The sequence below is a fragment of the Aquila chrysaetos genome, chromosome 24, assembly GCF_900496995.4.
Source record: "Aquila chrysaetos chrysaetos chromosome 24, bAquChr1.4, whole genome shotgun sequence".
NCBI classification, from domain to species: domain Eukaryota; kingdom Metazoa; phylum Chordata; class Aves; order Accipitriformes; family Accipitridae; genus Aquila; species Aquila chrysaetos.
In genome coordinates this window covers 267,552-288,698 of record NC_044027.1, presented here as the reverse complement: position 1 = coordinate 288,698, position 21,147 = coordinate 267,552, and the positions used below count along the sequence as shown (strand labels likewise).

Below are 21,147 nucleotides of genomic sequence, written 5' to 3'. Positions count from 1 at the left end.
CGCGCGGCCCCAGAGCCCGCCCCGCCCCGCCCCGCCCCTGGGCGGGCCCGGCCCGGCCCGGCCTCCAGCCGCCGCCGCCGCCGCTGCCGCTGGCCCCCGGGTCCAGGAGCCCGTCCCCGCTCCTAGTCGGTTTTCAGGCCCTCGGCAATGAGGTTGAGCTCGTAGCACCAGGTCTCGTAGCGGTAGGCCACGCGGATCTGCGCCACGTTTGTCTTCCGGATATCGTTGCCTTGGGGCCCCTCTTCCTGGTAGTTCTCACCCAGGAACTTGGCTTTCTCCTGCCAGAGACGAGGACAGCGGTACAGACCGCAGAAGCCCCTGCGGGCAGCACCTGAGGGAAACGCTGGCAGCTGCCAGGCTCCCTCCGGACCTGGCGCAGGAGCCCTGCACCGAGCACGACGCCGGCAGAGCTGCTGTCCTGGTCCCCTTTCTTAGGCAGGCAGGGACCACTGCAGGCAGGGCCACGGCCGCCCTCCCCAGAAGGGCACCTACCTCATGGGACAGGCCGCACTGCAGGACACTGTTTCTGGCAATTTCACACATGTCGCAGGTGCTGAGCTTGAAGACCTGGGCAGCAATGGCATACTCCTCCATCAGGGGCTCCTGCAGCCACAGGCGCTGTTAGAGGCCAGCAGCTTCTGCCAGCACAGCCCATGCTGCTGCAAGGGCTGCCCCAGCGATGGCCTGGCATGCCAGACCCTCTGCAAATGCTGCTGGCTTCCCCGAAAAACGAGGCCCACACAGGCCCAGCCCCAGCACCTCAGACAGTAGGAGGTGATCAGCTCACACTGTACCTTGGTGTAATGAAACTGCATGGGGTCATCTGTAGAAAGGGACACCATGAGGCCCTTCTGGTGGAAGTCAGGCAATGGATTTTTTGCATACTCCAGGAAGAGGCTGTTGTTGCTGAGTGGGGACATAGCAATGGGAATTTGGGCAAGGAAGTACAGATACTGCAACACCGGGCTCTGCAAAGATGAGCAGAGTTGCCAGGTTAGCGATAAAGTTGCTGCACCCTTCACCTCTCCAGAGTCACTCCTCAGATCAGCCCAGTGCCCCAGCCAGGAAATCTGGTGCACAGAGTTCACGTGTGCAAGAAAAGAGATAGGCAAGCTAGCAATCCTCCAGGGGCCACATGGAGCGCAAGAGGCCAAGTGAGTTCAAACCCATCTGATTTCAGAACTTGGCCAGCTCCAGTGATAACGGACATATCCAGTGACAGCTCTGCGAGGCTGAACCCCTGAAATCTCAATACGTTTCTCAGCTACATCCCCAAACATGCCTGGAGAAACCCACAGAATCATGGAACACCTGCCTGAAGCCAGGCTGTCTGTGCCAGCCTAATGCAGAGGCACAATTAACTGTCAGCTACAGTGGAGGCCAGCTGCGAACATGTTTTTCTCCTCTGCCACGCCTGGGCTGCTCTGTGGCAGACTACTCCACTTACCTTCTTGAGGTTGAGACCATGGGAGATATTATCTGCTGTCATGAAGGCTGCAAGCAGATGTGTGATGGCCCCGGCTTCCCCACAGTGTGGACGGAAGAGGAATGTGTTCATACCACGCTTCCTAGGCACATGGAAGAAGGACTCAGAGCAGGTAAGCAGAAGGGTTAGGTGGCATGTGATCCAAGATCCCCTGACTTCAGGTCCAGCTCTGCCCCTACCAGTGGGTCCCCAAGAATCCAGCTTGACCTAGGAGCACATTACTTGTTCTCTTTTCTCCTCTGTGCATGCAATAGATGCATCTCTGCAATCCCAAAGTTTTCACCCCAATCCATCACACTTCCTACTGAGGAGGGTTTGGATTGCTCTGGGACATGAAGCTCCAAACTACACTGGTGGCAGAGGAAGGAGGGCCCCGCTTCTTCCACACCAACAATCAAAGACCTGAGACAACTCATGAGGCAGCCCCCCTTCTGTCAGCCCTTCACAGGTCCCTTAGCTGATCCTGGGCCTCACCTGCGGAGGTTGTTAAGCACCACAATGTTGGCATACATATAGTATATATAGTAGGTGTAGGATGGGTTCTTCTCAGAAGTCCACTGCTCTGGTTTTGGGCTTTTAGTGCAGAACATATGTCCACTATGCTTGGATTCGTCATCCACGCTGTCGAAGCCAGTAATCTGCTTGGCAAGGTAACAAAAAAGCTGCGCCTCAAAGCTCCCCACTTCATCATGCCCAGGTAGGCTGGCTCACCCTGCCCCACTGCAGCTTGCCATAGCCCAGCTGCAGCCTGTACCCCTGCCTCACCCAAGAGCAGAGTCAGGGGCTAGGTTGCAGACCTTGCTCCTCACAAACCCCCAAGCTCTATCAAGGGCTAGAAATAGAGCTCACACCAAACCACTTCTCCAGGAGGTGAGTGGGCAGCATTTCTCAAAGCCCTACAGCAGCCAGCTCAGGGAGTCTGATCCCTCCTGGCAGTTCTGGACACACACCCCCTTTCCCAGAATGTGGCAGTAGGGCCACAAGCACACTGATGGCATTTTCCATGTCAGGGCTAATATGCCATTTCTTGTGCACAAACAGAAATGTGAGCGCTCGCCACACCCTGAGATCATCATCAGGTGACACTCACATGGCGTAGAAAGACACTCAGCTCTTTGTGGGCTTGAGGATTGACAGTTGCCTCAAACACAGGAACAAAGATATTTTCCAGCATCTTCCCAAAGTGTGGGAGGAAATTCTTAGACCTGAACACATCACTGTGGACAAAGACAGGGATTAGCTGCTAGCAGAGGATCAACATGGCCCACTGTCCCCATAATCCCTTCAGGATAAAAAATGAGGTATAGTCCACTGTAAGGCACAGTGCTCTCTCAGACCCACAGCACATACTAAATCCTGGGTACTTGGATCATCCATTTCATGTTGGGGGAATAGACCCGATGTTTGTTGAACCAGCTGGCTAGCTTGGGCCATTCCTCAGCTGATCGCCCATAGATTGAGAGGCGAGGCTCTGCGTGCTGGTACTTGGCATCCTCCAGATCAGAGCCAACCTCCTGCAAACCAGGACAGTTGCATGGGGACCCTCCAGGCCCTGGGCACAGCAGCACCTGTGCTTAGCTGCTCTCTCCTCCCCTGTATTCTCACCTTGATGATGGTAGCAAAGTACTCGCCATTGATAGCGTTCTCCGTCTTCAGATAGAGGTCACGCAGCTCGCTGGCACCCACGGGGTTGTACTTGTCATTGAACTTGTCAAAGCGCTGAAATGTCTGCCGCCCCTGGAGTAGGGAGGATCAGGGCAAATACTACACACACAGAGTGGGTCCAAGCATACCAGCTGAGCAGGGACTGATCCGAACAACCCAAAATGGGAAAGCCAGGAGCTGCTACATCCTACTACAAACGCTAACATGCACAACATGTCATAGGTACACAGGGAGGTGAAAAGCCATGCCTACAGGGGTGGACGACAGTGACCCAAGAGTGGTCTTACAGTAAATGCCCTACCACTTACAGCATGGACATCCAGGGAATCCACTGTCAGGTCATAGGGGTGCAGATTGAGCTGCTGGAAAAGCTGTTTGAGGGTAAGCTGTTTGTCCTTGGCATCATAAACTACACGGTCAGCATCCATACAGTATGATTTCTTGATGAAACGCAGAAGATGCTTCTGGTTCATGCAGGCTGCAGCATGGATGTGTGTGTCCACCTGAGAAACCAGAGGGACAGCTATCTAGCTTCAAGTTGGGATGCTTGGGTACCATCACAGGGAGGCTAACAACCCCATAGGTGAGTCCAAGTTGAGTGAGGGGCACAGCTGAGCCCAGCAGATGAACACAATAGGCCTAGGCCAAGAGCACCATCCCATTAGCAGGAACACTGTAGGTGCCAAAGACCTTGACTCTCATATCCAGTTCTCAGGGAGGGGAAGGCACCAAGACAGCTTGTCTTCAGAGTCACTACAGCTGTAAGCCTTCCCATTTACCTTCCGGCAGTTGTAGAAGTCTCGGTGGGGGTTGTTCTTCAGCTCTTTCATCTCCTCCATCTCATTTAGCATTTCATGCACTTGGAACTTGGATGAGAGGAACTTCAGGCGCCGATGAGCATAGGTCTTACTAGTGAAAGCAAAGGGCAGAACAGTGACTAGGCTCCTTACCCCTCAACACAGAGGCATGGCGCATCAAACGCAGGGATGCAGCTTTCACCTCAGGTAGAGAGCTCATTCTGGCCTGGCCTGCTTCCCTGTGGTGCCTCTCCTGGCTCTAGTACAGAGCTTCGAAGGAAGGCCTGGCCAGGTGTGAGCATACCTGCAGGGCATGTCTCCAATCCCTGAATGCTGACTTTGCTTAAGACCCCAATCAAGACAGCTAACTAACAAGGGCCAAGGACACTTTGGTAGCCAGCAGGCTGCAGGTGTGTCATCAGCAGGTTCCTCCCTCCTCCCAGGGAGAGGAGGGGGCAACCCTGGCTCTGCCCTGATCTCCCACTGCCTGCAGAGGCAGGACCTCTTCAGCTGCACCCAGCGGCACTGGGTTGTGCACTTACACAGGCCCCTGTGCAATCAGGGCCAAGAGGAAGTTCATGTCATCAACGAAGTGCTCGAGGCTGGGGTAGGGCAGGTCCTTTGGCTCATTTCTGCCAACTGCTGCCTTGTCTCCATAGATGTAAACCACCCCATCCTTCATCTGGACATGGTATCCCAGGTTCTCGGCAAGACTCCCAGTTTCAAAGGGATCCTGTCCATCCTTCACTGGCGGGGTGAACACTGGGCCAAAAGGAGAATACCATGAGGCACAGGCTGCCAGCCAAAACCCCACAAGCTTGCCATGCTCCTCCACCCCAGGCAGAGGGCAGGGACAGCCCTGCCACTGTGACACTGAAGAGGAGGCCTGGGCAAACGACTACCCTGTGGAGCACTTCCACAACCCCTTTCTGACCCCTGCCCACCCCATGCTGAAGCCAGAGAGGAAAACCCTCCAGGTGCCTAGATATACCTGGGCCAGCGTCACTTGCCCTCCAGACCTCGCCTTCGATAGCACGCAGATACTGAGATGGGGTCCTGGGGAACCTCTGCACAGACTGCTGCATGTACTTTTCCCGGATGCATAGGGCACGGTACAGGCCTTTGCAGACAACTTCAAAATCTTCAACTGTCACCTGCAAGAGGGCTGTTGCTGAACGCAACCACACAACTGGAACCTAGTTGCCTGAGAGATACCATGGTGCACCAAGACATAAAAAGGACCATTTTGTTCACAGTAAGATACATACCTTATCATCCCCTCCTTCCCACTGCTCTGCTTGAGCAGGGTAAAGGGATGATAGGCAAAGTCCTAGACATGGCAAAGGGAAGTTCCTCACACCAGAACCAATGAATTCCAGCCATCATCCCCTCTTACATTCCTCACTGCAAACTGTAGTTGGCACTGAAATGGAAGCCAGGACTGGGCGAAACACTAAAAGCTATTTTTGGAGCACAGGCTGAAACTGAAGCAGGACCAACAACATACACTGACCCAATGTGTCAAGAATTTTTTATTTATTGCACAGACAAGTGTTTTGGGCAGTCAAGAGAGGTCAGACTGGAGCAGCATGGGAGAATACCATGCAGCACTTGCAGCTAGCTACAGTCATGGCAGAAGGAATGTGCCTGTGCATGGAGGGATTTTCAGCTTCCCCTAATTGCTCCTCTGCTATGCGATTCCAAGCTGAGCAACCTGCTCCAGCCCAGGAGGGAGCAACCTGCCAGCAGTATCTCAGAAGCAGCACAAATATAATAGGAGGCTGTGGAGGAGGAGGAGCACAGGATGTAATAGCAGCCCTGGTCAACTGGCTCTAGGTGACCCTGCTTGAGCAGGGGGGGTTGGACCAGATGACCTCCAGAGGTCCCTGCCAACCTCAGCCATTCTGGGATTCTATGACATGCATAGGTCTCAGACAGATATAGCTGTGTGCAAGCAGGAGCAGGCTGTGACACAATGCGCATCGCTTACCCTGCCGTGCTGCCCCCCTGCTCTGTCCAGAGAATCCCATGGGAAGCATGCAGCACCCCATAGACTCCTGCTAAGGAATTCAGCTCCAGATCCTCTGGGGATGCAGCAGGGCACCATCAGATGCTCATGAGACACAGACTGAGCTGGAAGATGCAGACTATCCCCACTGCACCTGGTACAGACTCCTGTGACACTGGGCACTACTGAGGGACACGCAGGGACTAGATGAGATGGTAGTCAGCATGGGGAAGGGTATAGCCATGCAAGTACCTACCCCAGAGGCATAATCCCCTGTGATCTGTACCCGCTGGAAGTCAGGCACAGTCTGGTAGATGGGGGAGGTAGAGATGACCTCATCAATAGTAGACAGTCTGGTTATAGACTTCTGAGCCACAGGGACTGCCAATGCAATTGTCTTCAGGCGGAGCAGGCGCTTCTTCCTGCCAGGGAGGAAAGCCTCAGGCAAACAGCCCCAACTCCATGGCCACACGCAGGTGCAGGGTCAGGGGCACTTACCACAGCCATGTCCCAACTGTGCACAACATGAATCATCTCAGTGGTGCTTTCTGAGCACCTTAAACAGACACTGCCAAGAGTAGAGGCTACAGCACACAAAGTAGTCACAGACTTTCACGCATGGTCTTTGGAAATTGCACCTTTCCAGAGAAAGGTCTCCAAGTCTCCCTCTCCAACAGCTCAGTGGCCATTGCTGTGCTGACACCCAGGGAACAGGCCAAGGGTGTCTTTCTGTCCAACAGTGGGAACAGTTGGAGAGGAAACCCTGAAGTGCTTGAGAGATGCCCTGGGACTACCAAGGATTTATCCCATGGGTGTGGTAAGCTGTTTTCACAGGCCTCGATTTGTGTTCCCCCTGCTTTCTTCCAGCTCTGGCTGGGGATGTGTAGACAATGCTCCTCTCCTTTCCCCAACTGCCCTGGTTGTTGCTCACCGCTTTTCTGTTGTGCCAGAGCTCTCCTGAAGCATCATGTACGCTCTCATTTCCTGGCGTGAGATGGGGCAGATCTCTTCCACATCAAAAGGAGAGATCTCTTGCCTGACCTCCTCATCTTTCACCTCAGAGGCAAAGACCTTCTCTGCAAAGGAGCGCATTGCCTCATCCATCTCTGCAAAAAGGAGCAGAGTGCAGGGTCGCACAGGCGTCTGGTTCTCAGCCACCCTAACAGGCAGGTGCCCCTTTCAGTCAGCTTAATGCTCAGCTGTCATTTCCTTATGACACATACACCTCCATGCTGCCTGGAAGACTCTGAGCAACCTTCAAAATTTGCAACAAGCTTACAGAGCCAGGGCCACACACACTGGGCTGGAGATATACCTAGGCACCCCCAGTACACCAGAAAAGGTAATACCACCCACAGTCCAAGAGTAGTGCAAAAAGGCCCAGAAAGAAGCAAGTCCTTGGGAAAAGCATTTATGAGAGCATGCACTGGGGGAAAGAGGAGAGGACTGGCAGAGCCCTTACAGCTCTAGGAAGCCTAAGACCCACTTACTCCACAAGGCTTCCAGTCAGGATGAAGACAGAGGTATAGAAGGAGATGGAAAGAGCTGGCAGCCCAAGCACTTAGTTCCCACCATCACAGTGCAGCTGAAGAGCTCCTAGCTAGGGAATCATCGTGGGGACTAGACCCCTCTCAGCCCATCATGTGCAGCATGCTGCAAAGGTGCCAGCTAATAACGGCCCTGTGAAAATCGCCATTGACACAAGGTTGGCTGGAGCCTTATGAAGTAGGAGAAAGGAGGTTAAAAGCCCTTCCATTGCCAACAAAATACCGTAACAGAAGAACCCAAGGGCTCTTCTGGCAACATCTCCCGGAAGCACACATTTGCATAGCAGCATACAGACACTAATCGAGCAGGTTTTGCCAGCAGTTGGCAGCTCAGCATGAAGCATAGTGAGGATCGATGCTGAAAGATGGGCCACACCATTGACATGTCAGACAGGACATGGTCAGCAGAAGAGGACCAAAGCAGAAAGGACTGACATGCATGGTGGAAGTGTGCCAGACCTACAAGAGATTTTCAGTAATGAACCATTACTAAAATGAGCCCTTTTTTTTTTTCCCCACAGGGTGTTGGGGGCGGGGGGGGTGTCAAAACAGTTTATCCTTGTAGCCCTGAATTTGCAGTTCCAAGGTCCTAGCTGTGGGTTAGTGGGGGTCGTAACACAGAGGCTTCCTTTCCCTGCTGTTATACGGTAAGGCAAAAGGGCTTGTGCTGAGCTAAAAACACATGGGAAAATTCTGGCACTAGGTCCATTTTTCAGCAGTGCAATGTCACAAAAACAGAATTTTGGTAACAAAAGTTGCTTGCTGCTGTATCAGCAATGGGCCCCAACATGCTTCTTAGAAGACAAAATGCATTTTTTTGTACTATCCCATTATTGTTAGGGACTCTGGGATGACAGGTGTCTCAACAAGAAATTTTTTCTGCTGACACATAAGGCCTCAGCAAACGTGAAGTAGGAAGAAGAGGGCAGGGGCACCATACTGTGGACTTCAACCTGAATAAAGGACATGAAGCATTGGATCTGTCACCTCATGGATCAAATCCACTAGGAGCAGGATGTATTCAAAAGAAGTTACTTTAGGCTGGATCCCTGTTTAAAAAAAAAAAAGGAAAAGGAAAAAAAACCAAACCCCCAAAACCAACAAAGGTGTGAATAACTGCAAGGGAAATTGCAAAATGTTTCACTTCTGCCACAAAGAACTCCACTAAAAAAAAGTTCATCTCCTAAGCAGGAGCTCAGGGGTGCTAGGACAATATTTAACAAACAGCAGCTTCATATATCAAAGGACCAAAAAGCCAGAACCATTCCATGAAGCAGTGAGGGGCACAGCTGGCACTGCTGAAAAATAGGATCTTCAACTGCTGAAGATCACCATGATCACGTAACTGCTGTTTGTTTCCAGTGATCACATCTAGGCAGTAACACAGCAGAGCATATAAAAAGCCTAGCAATACTCACCTTTGTCTTCTGCTGTTTGAGATAAAACAGAAACAAAATAAAAACAGATGTGATCAGCCTTCAAAATCTAAGCCTTTTTGCCTAATCATCACATCAGCTATTAAAAAGGGATTAGTAAAGTACAAGTTTAGCCAAAGTCTTCCACTTAAAAAGAAAGAACAGTACTTGTCACTTTGTGCAATATAAAGATGTAAGTTCAGCGTTGGCTATTCCACGATACAGCCTCGGTGGCGTGCGCATAAATGAACCACACTGCAGATGCCATCCAACCTGAGGCTCTTTGGCAGAGCTTCCGCCTTACAGCAGTCTCTGGGTTTCCCTGCAGCTGTCCAAGGGGAACGCATTTTCTAGAACCTAGATCACCTCAGTGAACACTACAAGCAACCAACAGATACCTAGTCATCTAATAAGACTGACTGTCTTGGATGGTCTCTCCCTACACCTGCCTCCAGGCACAGGGATGTAGAAGAGCATAGGAACAACTTAAGAGGGCAGAATGGCATTCTTCTTCCTGAACAAGAAAGCAAATATTTTAGTGACTCGGAGCACCGGAGCTGCTTTGCTATTTTTTGTCCATGACTCGCCATCCTTTCTGAAGATCAGGATGGATGGTCATTTCAAAGATGCTAAGTTTCATTCTCCTGCCACCTATGGTCACATCTCCAATTATTCACTAACAGGATCAGACAGCTGAGGCACTGCAGTTCCACAGATCTTCACTCCTGGTCATACAGTGTGGCATCAACATTTTGGGGGTGCAACTCGTGCCCTTTCCATCTGACCCAGAAAATTCAGACTGCAGCTCTGGCATCACAAGTCACCAGCTGCTGACTTCCCAAAGTCCAGCCTGCAGAACATACTCTCCTGGCATTTGAATTCATGTATTCATTTGCAAACTAAGCATCCCAGAAATGCCTAGTTTGACCTTTCATCTCTTTAGTGGATGAAGATTACACTCATGAAGGTCAACAAACTCTTACTGATGTTGCAGGGCCAGGTTTTAATACTAGCTTCACGGACTAGGACAGTGTCTTTATCACACCACACAGCACTGCAATTCTAAACATGCTCTTATCAGGACTGTTTGGTGCCGATACTCTTCAGGGCTCTGTAACAGCAGTCACACGTCCCTCTGTACTGTTCTGCAAAGCCTGGCTGGCCCTACCTCTGTTGCCCAGCTTGTGTTCCCCATCCCCTCAGGACGGCAGCACCCCACATCTTCTGAGCTTACTGAGGCTGACCAGAGACTCCTGAAATTCCTCTGACCCCTTCCACAGTGATTTAACAGTATCATTACAGGATACATTACACTGCAGGAGGGACAATATTTTTCTTCAGTAGGAGCAGAGCAAGATTTAAACAGTAATGCTATTTCTTTGCTGCACTATCCAAAAATGACTCCAAGCAGGAAGAAAAACACTCAAAGTCCCCAGCAAGGTCCCCTGGACTGCAAAGATACCACACCATCAAAATCCCAGAGGCTGCAGGCTTACAAGCCTGCCCTGTGGCTCCTTGTCTCGCTACTTGCTTTCAGACCTACCTGGAATTCTCACCCGTGACATCTTTGCAGCAAGCTTGCAGAGCCTCAAGTAATGCCCTACTGTAACGGAGCAAAAGTAGCTGACTGACTGCACAGCAGCCTAACACTAATTTTACCACCTTCCCTTCCCTGTAATTAGACTCTCCCACTCTAAAAGGAGAACCGAGGTCAACTATAAGACTATTTAAAGTGCAACCACAAGCACTTGCACTGAAACAGGTGAAACCAGGGCTCAAATTTAACTTTTTTTTTTTTTCCCTTAGGCTTTCGTTTTACATTTAGTAGAGTTTCACCTGTTGTCTGGCCAGATTACTACTTCTCAGGACAGATGCACCTTTCTAAAGTCGACTGTGGAAGTCAGTCTTTTAAGAGAGACTAAAACTGATGTCTTATGTGCTGAACCAAAGGTTTAAAGGAAATCCCTAAGGCACATGGATGATGTTTTCATCTGAACAGGAGCTGTGGATAGGTACAAATGATGTGCTCTCACCAACCACTGTGCTATTCAGAGAAGATTTTTCCTGAGTGAGGGGTCTAGTTGACAGACTGGATTTTAGCAACAGGAGTTGCACAGATGTCCTCGCATCTTCCCAGCTGAATCAAACAAAAGGGAAGTGCAAGGAACTATATATTTTGTTCCTGAGCTTTTCAGGAATTGCCTTTATAAAACTTTGTATCATAATAGTAAGGCGATACTCAGTTCTGTATGCGGTGAGCCATAACCAAGGCATACCTGACAGAGACCAGCACTTAGTACAATCCAAGGTGTGGCAAGAAACTTCTCCCTTAAGCTGCACATGGTGTCTTGGATTTGGCAGAGCAGGGTATCAGTTTGGGAAGTACCTCTTGGCTTGTTTTAAGTAGATTCTTTCTAACATACAGGTGTTGAGGGCTGTACCCAGTCCTTCAGGGTCTCCTCAAACCTACTTCAAATCTCTCACATGAAGTTGGAAAACACCTCCTGTCTGAAGAAAATGGCCGGAATTTGTAGTGCCCTGCATGTTGCCAGGGTAACTCTGAGCTTCTGACTCAGCTTCCTGATGGGAAGTGGTAAGCCTAAACAGGTCAGAAGGATACAATAGTTTTGATTTGAAACAGAGTCTTTTCCTGTTTGTTTATACTTCACTTCTTGATGGAGTTGAAAAACTGCACTGAAATCAGGACAAGTCAAGCAAAGCATTCAGGCTATAGTCAGCACAGTCTTGCTGCTGATTTAAAAGTTGACTTTGGTCATAACATTGAAGGGAACGGAAAAATCAGCACCCCTGGAAAAGACAACATTGTCTGGAATTACACATGCATGTAAGGGCTTCCTGTGCTATATTTTGTAGGAACAGCTATGAAAAGGCCTTGTCCCAGAAGGCAGCTGCAATCAGTGAAAGTTACTTGCCTAAGATACAGAGCTAGAAATAACAAGTCATAGATTTTGTCCATAGGTGCATGGGAAGCTTGTGGCACAACTAGTCAGTGAAGTCAAATGGCACAGCATCTCCAGTTCAGATAACTTCCAGGGCATCCAGAAACTCTCTCTGAAAGATCACTATTTGATGCACACAACTTCAAAACATGCTGGGTTACAATTGAGAAATTCTCCAGAATTCAGGGAGGTTTAGCCCCACTTCTCAGATATTCCCCAAGAATATAAACTGATTTCCCCCCCCACAACACGCAGAGGTGCAGCCAATAGGGCAGAGCTGGGATGCTGTTAGTCTTGATCTGTAATACCTGGTCTCCCCTCTCATGCAGATAGCAGTCTGCAGTTTCTTAGTTATTCTTGTTCTTACTCACTCCCCACTTTGTGAGTCTCCACACCACACGATTGTTTAACTATTTCATTTACAGTCAATAAAAACTGGCTCCTGCTTGTTTGCTCTCCCACAGGTACTCTATCTGCCCCTAACCTTTCTGGATATATCAAGATCTTAGGATTCACATCTGAAACCAGAAATAACCTTTAGGGTGCAGAGGTCATTTTCCTCAAGAGGTCTCTTGATCCCCTAGCTTTGTAAATCACAGGGTCAACTTAGTTGGGTTCATGGTAGAAATATGAGTAAAGCCTAGGTATGCTGTGCTAAAGTTAGATCTACAGCCTCTTTAAACTGAAGTAGTGAATACAAACAAGCCATCTTCCCACTCTTTTTCAGCTGGAAAGTGACTGATTCACACCCAGAGGCTTCAGAGTGGCTTTAAAACCCCACACTTTTATCTCTGAGCTGCCTTCATTCCACCTAGGTCTAGCCAAAGGAAAATGGCCAAACATGCCAGAAATTTGGCAGGTTAGGGTATTTAGCAGCATCTCCCTCTAGTTCGCCTGGCAGAGCAGCCGTATCACAGCTGTCCAAATAGATGTCTAGGGGCAAGTTTTGCTAGAAAATGGTTTCAGTTCCTGAAGAATAAAAGTATTAACAGATTGGGGATAATATGGAAACTCACAAGGGCATTCCTTGATGTGCTGTGCCTTTGACCAACAGCACCTTGCACTAAGAAAAGCCTCAGCAAGTTATTCTCTCCCCACATTGCTCTTAGTCATTCCCTACACAGATTCCTCTAGAGCTTTTACAATCAGCCTCTGTTCCAGTATGCAACAAAAGTCAGTAAGTCCTTAAGGTGTGAACTAGTTTCTAGGAACAGATCGCTACAGATAACAATCATATTGGAGGAAAGCTTTCCTAATAAGCCAAGAAAACCCTTGCTTTTAAGCACCCATCTGTACTCACATTCTGAATCTCTCCTTTTGGAACAGGCAGCAACTACTGCAGCTACACAGTGCAAAGAGTTTTATATTCCTGTTACTAGGAGTCTGTTCTTCCTTGCACAGAAAACAGACTGGACTCTGGGTTCCAGAGGCCTGACACAATGTCTTAGGAGAAATACACTTAAAACACACTTATTTTGTGGTCCGACACAATATGCCTTATTGCAGGAGGAAACCCAACCGGGAAGTATTTTAGAAGACTGAATTAAGCAACTTAAAAGCCTAACAGAGAGCACGATTTGGACACAGCAATAACTTTACAGCTGATTTCATTCTTGGAATACCAAGTAAAGAAATTTCCCCTCCCCCTTTTTTTGACTTAGCAAGCATCCTTTCCAAGGGCAAAGTCAGCAAAAATATTATGAGGGACTCCACTACAAATAGACTCAACATTAATGCAAGGTGCATGACGGCACAGATTGGAGAAGTCATTAAAAGTGGACTCTGGAGCAAGCCTATGGTACATCTCAAAGCCACTCTCACTGCTTATTCGTGCTATATTGAACATATATGATACAGCTGTTCATGCCACATTACAGAAGTGACAATTTGCGTAAACCTAGATCCCACAGAGAAAGCAGACGGCATTGTGATTAGCTTTCTGTAAGCCAGTTGTGGATCCCGTGCCCAGATCACTGCCACAAAAGAAACAACCAAAGAATTCAAAGTTTATTCCTTAAAAAAGTTATTTAAGAAGCAAAATAATTTACTTCAAACCAAAAGAGATGCATTATCGAAAGCAAATAATTATACAAAGTAACAACAAATTAGCCCTTGGATAAAAAGTCCAGATCCCAACAGTTCCCTACCATCCTGGAGGTTATACACAAACAGTCACTCAAGGCTTGGGGAATGAAGGACACACATAGGATCAGAATGTAATTCAAACTTCCACTACTCTCCTTCCCCCCATAGGCCTGAAGTTGCTTCAAATCCAATTCTAAGTCATTGAACTGTACTAAAAATTATGATGGCTTAAGCATCATAGTTACTATCCAAAGCCCTACTAATGACAAGAAGAACAAAATTTGAGCACTGTTGTTTGAACAAGACCACGGAGTGGGGACACTAACAGTAACAAGCCACAGAGTTACATTATCTCATTAGACAGCTGTTCTCAGTCCCTAATAACAGAAACATTTCTTTCAGTTATTGGCACTTATAATTTTTTAACAAGAGCTTTACTCTTTTTTTTATATTTTACCTCAAAGTTGTTTATGCAAGTTCTTCCCAGTCAGGATAGTAAAGTTAGCTTGGCACTAACATGGTGTTGCGCTGTTAGTTCTAAATAACAACATTTGGACTATGTCTACAAAACCACCTTTTCCAGGGACCTGTTTTGTGCAAAAACTTCTGTGCTTATCTTCTAAATAATCTTCCCAAAAGTTCTTGGGGTTTTGTCTTTCCACAGTTCTCTCTCAGTTGCCACCAAAATCAGGGTTCTCTAATATAGGCAGCTGGAAACAAAGTACAACCACTTACTTCATACTCACGACTAGTAGTACAACACCTTGATTTTGTATCACTTGCTAGATTTGAAACTGTAATAATGCAGATGGGACTGCCACCTGTGTAGGTCAGCTCTGCAGCTTCCTAAAAGCTGATGCATCCCCCTCTAAGGTTCCCAAGGTGAAATACATACTGACCTATCCTTACTAGGTCTTCTTCCCTTTTAAGAGTTTATATAGCCCAAGAGAAAGCGAACACTGAAGAGAAAGTAGATGCATTTGCCAGTTCCCATACAATTCTGAGAATTCACAGCTTTTGGAGTTACAGCTAGTACATTTTTAATGACAACTAGAACACACCATGCAATGTGGAGAATTATTATGATGAACCTCCATCCAAAAGACATAATTTTCCATACTTGACCACACAACCTTCAAACATCAAATGCCAGCTGCAAAAGGTTTCCCATGGCCACAGGCAGCAGGCAGTTATGCTCTGAACTCTGCAATCCTGCTTGCCAGGAAAGAAGCCCCCAAGTTTCCCAAATAATCAAAAAAACATACATGGACCTGGATGACAAGATCTCACCACTCAACATATTGCAAACTCCACATTCCTGTCTTTCCAAAATGAGTCTATGTGACCAGATGTGTATCCCAAAAGCTATCATTTTCCACGTGTAATTTTATTAAGTGGACAACAGTATGTCACATATCTCTTTAGAAGCGGACAGTCATCTCCCGCTACAGTGCTCAAAGAATGCTTTCACAAATAACTTCTCTTCTTGCACCAAATAAAAGAAAAACACTGCTTGCTGATTACAGACATGACAGCTTGCAGTGATGGTAATTCTGTCACGTTTAACTTGCAGGCATGAGGTCATCTTCAAATGAACTCAACTCGAGTCACAGCCAGTGCTATCCATAATGCTGCCCACCATTGTGTATGTTGCTGGAAAACAATGTCTTATGTAAAAATGTTGTGGTTTTAATTCTTATCAGTGTCACATCAGGGTAAAATAAATTGCAAAAAGTACTTACAAGGATTATCACAGATAAAGAAAACATGACACAGATTGATCCTCTTCATTCCAAGAAGAGAATTAAGAATGTAAGTAGTGAAGGAAGCAATATTAAAAGGAACAATTTATTCTCTCAGTATTTACTGATTTCTAATTTCCATTTGAAACTGAGAACTCCAAATTAAGATGTATGAATCTGACACCAACAAACCGAAATTAAGCCTCTTGCAATTTCTCTGCCTACACTGGTTTGGCAGACTGACTGAACACTCCCTCTGTTGGCTGAAGGCTCATTACTCTTCCATCAGAGAGTAACTGGGAATTCAACTTTGCTGTGGGATACACCGCCTGACCACAAAGAACAGAATCCAGTATCAGCAGCACAAGAACTAGGGAAGGACATGGTATTCCAAGGAACACTGATAGGTTTTGCAACAGTGACCACACTTGTACGTCCCAATTATATGAGGTGACAATGTTTTGCTCTAGGAAGAACTCACACAGCTTATGCAGTAGTTCCCTCGTACTTTGAGGCTCTTAGAACAAATCCAGAATTCCCATCAGTATATCATACACCTTCTGCATAGTCATCACTGAACTCACTTCCTTCCTCATTTTGCAAGGATGCTGCAATCAGAAGCTAGCTCAGTTTTCTGTTATAGCTCATTGCCTTCTCCCCTCAGTCTGGACATACCAAGTCTGTGATAACCACTGCACCAACTACAGTCAACCTGAAATCCCACACTCCTCCTCTGACAAGGAGGCTCTCCAACTACATTTTACAGAGAGACATTTTGAAGAGATTATGTTTACAGTCTGGTGGTAAGAAAATAATTCAGAATAAAATAATTTGCAAGTTACAGACAGAGCTGAATAACAGCTGTCCAGACTAACTAACCTCCAGTTACTAGATTAACTATTGAGAAGCTGCCCATAAATGTTGGCAGTTAACGTTAAAAATGAACAGCTGACTAATTTGGTCCAACTTGGAAAAGGAAGAGATCTGAATGCTGCAGAAAAACAATATAGAATATAAACAGTTCCACCTACAAAGAAAGTAAAAAACAGATGCACTATGTCCCCCTCCCTAGTTCAAGCGTCTTACAAGTGCCTGCTAGATCTTGCAGCCTACAAATTCCTGTTTTAGTATCCTGTCAGGCAAAGAGATCACCCACACAAGACTTGCCTGCTTAAGACAATGAGGTGCCAAGAAATTCCAGTCCTCGAGGTTCTCCTCAACCCAAGGCAACAGGGGACAACTTCAAATCTTCTTAGCAAACAGGCACTTAAATTAGGAAAGATATCTCCTTTTTATTACAGAAAAAGAAGGATCAATTAAGTGGTACTCCTGGCACAAAGGAGATATTGCAAACATGCTGTACGGGCGCACAGAGAGCAGATACCAATCTGACACGTGACAGGAGCATTCATGGTGGCAAAACCATTTCTGACATTACCTGCTAAGCAATGATTAGTGCCACTCCTCTGACAGCACTGCAAATCAGAATCCAACAGAAAGGGGACAAACATCACTTCTAGCTTTTACTCTAGAGGTAAAGTGTCATCTTTTTCACAGCATTTAGTCTCTATAGTTCACTTTTCTTGTGACTGGTTTTCTTCTTGAACAAACTCAGATACACAGTGAGGAAAGAATCCCAGTACACCAAGAGATGCGACTGCTCCATTAGCTGAGCAAGGAGGTAGACGCCATAGATGTTCTCTTCAGATGGAGCACAGAAAAGGACCTTGTGCTAATTAACTGGTACCAAGATTCTGGTCACTGGCACCAAAATACTGCAGGGCATCAGCATGAGACGCAATACAGTAGCATCGAGACTCGTCCAGCAGCTACATCTGAACCATGTATTCTTGGCATCTGGAATAGAAAGGCATCTCTAATTAGCTGCTGTCCAACTTTGTGATGGATGTGTAGTGCAACAGCATAGTACAAGTCCTGAACTGGTCTACCTGTCTTCACAGTGATGAGCAACATGTTTTAGGTAACTGTTGAAAAGAACTTCAGTCAGTTGGGGAACTCATAAATTTCATTACTCGCATTATTTTATTTGGTTAATCTTTGAACAGCGCATAATTCAGAGGAACACAGCTCAAGATAAGCTGTGCAGAAGTCAATCAATCATCAGCAAATGGCGACCGCAGAATTGTGCACACTCCTCTTTCTACTTCAGGTGTTTCTTGTGTACAAGACAGAAATTACACGTTCTCCAAATAGTCAGAATGGTTTCCCAAAGGAAGGAGACACTGACAAGAATGATACAGAGAATAGCACAATTATCAGTTCAGTGGAAATCCACAGGTTACAGCCAAAAGGTTGCTATGAATAGAATTTCCTTTTCTTAAGCTTTGCTATCTACTTAGAAGGGAAAAAAAATAATTTAGAGAAGTAATTAATTGTAGGATCTAAATCTCTGGGTATCAATGGGTTGTATAATAGGGAAAAAACCCAGCTATAGCAGCTAGTATTTCTAAGCCATGCTTATCAACAACAGAAAGACATACAGACAGGAAGCCAACGAAAAACTTAAATTACAGCTCACCTTATCACATCACAATGCAAGACAATCCCATGCAGCCTTGATTCCCATCTTCATTGCTGTTGAGTTTTTTCATCCGATACTGCCGGATCTCTCTCACCAGTGTGTAAAAAGCATCTTCCACACCCTGAATGCAAATGATCCAGGTAAAGTATGTTCTTTCCTGAAGCTTTTGAGATCACTGTTCTTTCCATCACAGAATCCCTTAACATATTTGAAAGACATACTTCTACAGGAGGAGTAGTAGCCAACTTGTCCCATAGTTCATAAGAGGAAGAAACTAGCACTCATGTCCAAAACTCTCCAATTACACTCTTAACTCTTCCTCTGAGGCAAACATCCAGGCTAACAGCCATTAAAAGAAACAAGGCAAATTGTAACTGTAGAGAGGTTCCATGCAGGAAACAAGCTACTTCTTGACTAACCACCTCTGTTTTAGAATTCTTAGAATTTTCTGGCTACTGCTTAATAATTTCACCTTTTCTGCTTCATTCCGCACTAATGTAGGTATAACACAGGCTGACTGCACAGAGCCACATATTCAATGCAACTCTGAAGAAGTCTATTAGTCCAGTCTGGGAAATTCTTTCTGTAAACATAAATCTTACAATTGGCCTTCATTAAGAAGCCAAGAAAACTGAACAGGTCTGGGATGACTAACCACACAGTCTGACCACTTCTCAGCAAGAGCAGATGAAACTCTCTTCTTCTTAAGAACATGACCCACTTTAAAGAAAGTCAATGCAAGTCTGAGGTGATTTGTGTACTAACCTAGCCCAGTGATAAAACCAGAACTCTTTCAAGCTAAGAGTGAGTGGGGAAATCAAAAGCTAAAAATTGCAAATGGATTAAAAAAAATGCTTACTCCTGTAGATAAGAAAAAAAGTACATAGGAAAATGTTAGAGCATTCTGCGTTCAGCATACAGGAAGAAGTCAGGCCAAGAATGGATGCACCTTACCTGTCTCGTTTTAGCAGATGTCTCTATGAAGGGGATTCCATAGCTTTTTGCTAATTCTTGAGCCTGTTTTGTGTCTACTGTTCTCGTGGGCAAGTCACACTTGTTCCCAACTAGCACCATTGGCACATCATCTGAATCTTTCACTCTCTTGATCTGTTCTCTTTACAAAGACAAAAAAAGTTAGGAACTATTTTCTAAATATAAAAGCTGTTTTAGTTCAGTATTCAAACAACCTTGTGCTACAAAAATATATATTAAAGCTGGACAGGACCTCAGGGGTTCTGACCTACAGCAGTATGTCTAATAACATCATACACTCCATCTTCTAGTCTCTGTATAACTCCACTCCTACGTGTGTTTGCCTTAATTTTCTCAGAGATCGTGTTCTGTATGCTCTAAATATCATTTGATTAACACAGTCACAGATAACTGCCCCACTCTCAACTGACTAATAATGTATTAACACAGAACATAGATAAACTTAAAAAAATTTCTGAAAGAAGTGGGAGATTTAATATTTGCCTATTACTTAGTGTTCACTGAGTTGAACAGCAAATGGGTCTGATGCCTTTTCCAGTATTCCCTCCCTGTGGTAAAGACGCAGATCATACCTGTAAAGGTTAATATCAGCAAACGATTTACTGTTGTTAATGGCAAAAACACAGAGGAATCCTTCCCCAGTTCTCATGTACTGATCACGCATGGCACTATACTCTTCCTGTCCCGCAGTGTCCAGAATGTCTAACAAACACGTCTCTCCATCGATAACAACCTGCTTTCTATACGAATCCTGCAAAATACACAAGCGAATTTTAGAGAAAAACATTGTACTACTACTTTCTGTCTCATGCATTATCAAGGGAAAATATAAATAATAATAAAAAAGGAGAGTATGACTCAGAGGAGCTTTTCTAGCCCGCCCCCCCCCCCCCCAAATACTAGTATCTAACCCGATCAGCATTTAAACTGCTACTCTAAGCCCCGTCAACCTTTCTTACAAAAAAGAAAAATCCTGTTCTTCGTAATAAATTCCTTAACTGGTAGACAAAAAAGAAGCATTATAAATACCATCACTACAACACCACGACTAGAATCTACCATCTGCGTAGATCGGCGGTGACTTTTTTTTGTTGCCATTGTTGGCTGCCTACACTCTTGCTTTAGGAAGCAAGAAGCAGAACAAGCAAGAGTTTTCCCGGAATTTCTTATCTGTGCACTCTGATCTCACATCTGGCTTTTTAAGCAAAAAAACCCCCCAAACAAAAAAACACCCCCCCCCCCCCCCCCCAAAACCGGTAGCAGCCTCCCGTCCCAGCTCACGGAAAGCTCCCGGCCCGCGATCGTCCCCGCCGGCGGCACCGCAGCTGCCGCCGCCGGCTTGGCCGCTGCCGCCGCCGGCTCGGCCCTGGCCGCGCCGGCTCACCTCGATGGTGGGGTCGTACTCGTCCACGAAGTGGTTCTGGATGAGCTGGATGGTCAGCGCACTCTTGCCGACGCCGCCGGCTCCCACCACCACCAGCTTGTACTCGGTCATCGCCCTCCCCGCGGCCTCGGGCGGAGCGCGGCGCCGCCCGCCGCCGCCAGCCCCCTCCCGCCGCTCCCGCGAAGGCGGAACACCCTGCCCGCAGCCCTTCCGGCTTCCGGCCCCGGCGCTTCGTCATCACCCGCCGCCGGAAGAGGCGCGCGGCGCCGCCACCGCTTCCGGGCACGTGACGCCGGCGCAGGGCAGCGCCCCCCGGGGAAGGAAGACAGGGGCCAGGAGGGAAGCTTTTTTCAAAATCAGTAAAACTTTATTCTATTTCCATTCTTTGCCATTAACAGAAAAAATTGGAGAAAGCAATGTTTGTTTTACAAAGATAATGCATCTCCCAGAGAAGAAAACCCTAAATTGAGAATAGAGGCAACATGAAAAAAAAAAAACAACCAACCAAACAAACAAAAAAACC

The 21,147-nt window shown here is 46.8% G+C and overlaps 2 protein-coding genes across 7 annotated transcripts; both read right to left on the bottom strand.

Annotated features, from left to right (window-relative positions):
- Nucleotides 1-40: 40 nt before the first annotated feature.
- On the bottom strand, nt 41-10,569 carry AMPD1 (adenosine monophosphate deaminase 1). Of its 4 annotated transcripts, none has more exons than XM_030001137.1 (16): nt 10,462-10,541; nt 8,922-8,933; nt 6,888-7,062; nt 6,213-6,378; nt 4,940-5,102; nt 4,491-4,710; nt 3,931-4,060; nt 3,460-3,654; nt 3,092-3,223; nt 2,837-3,000; nt 2,577-2,703; nt 1,961-2,124; nt 1,448-1,568; nt 795-968; nt 493-603; nt 41-278 (listed from the first exon to the last, which is right to left on the bottom strand). In XM_030001137.1, exons 1-16 carry the CDS (start codon nt 10,481-10,483, stop codon nt 123-125), a joined length of 2,232 nt encoding a protein of 743 aa, XP_029856997.1. In that variant the 5' UTR covers nt 10,484-10,541; the 3' UTR covers nt 41-122. The 4 variants fall into 4 exon arrangements, with proteins under 4 accessions (XP_029856997.1, XP_029856999.1, XP_029857000.1 ...); XM_030001139.1 differs by having other exon boundaries at nt 8,922-8,930; nt 10,462-10,535; XM_030001140.1 differs by lacking the exon at nt 8,922-8,933 and having other exon boundaries at nt 10,462-10,569.
- Nucleotides 10,570-13,872: 3,303 nt separating this feature from the next.
- On the bottom strand, nt 13,873-20,849 carry NRAS (NRAS proto-oncogene, GTPase). Of its 3 annotated transcripts, none has more exons than XM_030001129.2 (5): nt 20,625-20,849; nt 19,813-19,991; nt 19,202-19,361; nt 18,245-18,368; nt 13,873-17,562 (listed from the first exon to the last, which is right to left on the bottom strand). In XM_030001129.2, the coding sequence occupies exons 1-4, from the start codon at nt 20,733-20,735 to the stop codon at nt 18,249-18,251; spliced, it is 570 nt and encodes a 189-aa protein (XP_029856989.1). In that variant the 5' UTR covers nt 20,736-20,849; the 3' UTR covers nt 13,873-17,562; nt 18,245-18,248. The 3 variants fall into 3 exon arrangements, with proteins under 3 accessions (XP_029856989.1, XP_029856991.1, XP_040975948.1); XM_030001131.2 differs by lacking the exon at nt 13,873-17,562 and adding an exon at nt 17,730-17,948; XM_041120014.1 differs by lacking the exons at nt 13,873-17,562; nt 18,245-18,368 and adding an exon at nt 18,390-19,108 and having other exon boundaries at nt 20,625-20,824.
- Between the last annotated feature and the right edge of the window lie 298 nt (nt 20,850-21,147).

What these genes read in the sequence shown, in the direction of transcription:
- AMPD1 (XM_030001137.1), bottom strand. Translation starts at nt 10,483, where the DNA reads ATGTCACGGGTGAGAATTCCAG. An exon ending in ATGGTCTCAACCTCAAGAAG is followed by an intron (nt 969 to 1,447) that starts GTAAGTGGAGTA and finishes TCATCTTTGCAG; the next exon opens with AGCCCGGTGTTGCAGTATCT. An exon ending in AGTGCGGCCTGTCCCATGAG is followed by an intron (nt 279 to 492) that starts GTAGGTGCCCTT and finishes CGTCTCTGGCAG; the next exon opens with GAGAAAGCCAAGTTCCTGGG.
- NRAS (XM_030001129.2), bottom strand. Translation starts at nt 20,735, where the DNA reads ATGACCGAGTACAAGCTGGTGGTGGTGGGAGCCGGCGGCGTCGGCAAG. An exon ending in AGTACGACCCCACCATCGAG is followed by an intron (nt 19,992 to 20,624) that starts GTGAGCCGGCGC and finishes TGTATTTTGCAG; the next exon opens with GATTCGTATAGAAAGCAGGT. An exon ending in GCTGATATTAACCTTTACAG is followed by an intron (nt 19,362 to 19,812) that starts GTATGATCTGCG and finishes GTCTTTGTAAAG; the next exon opens with AGAACAGATCAAGAGAGTGA.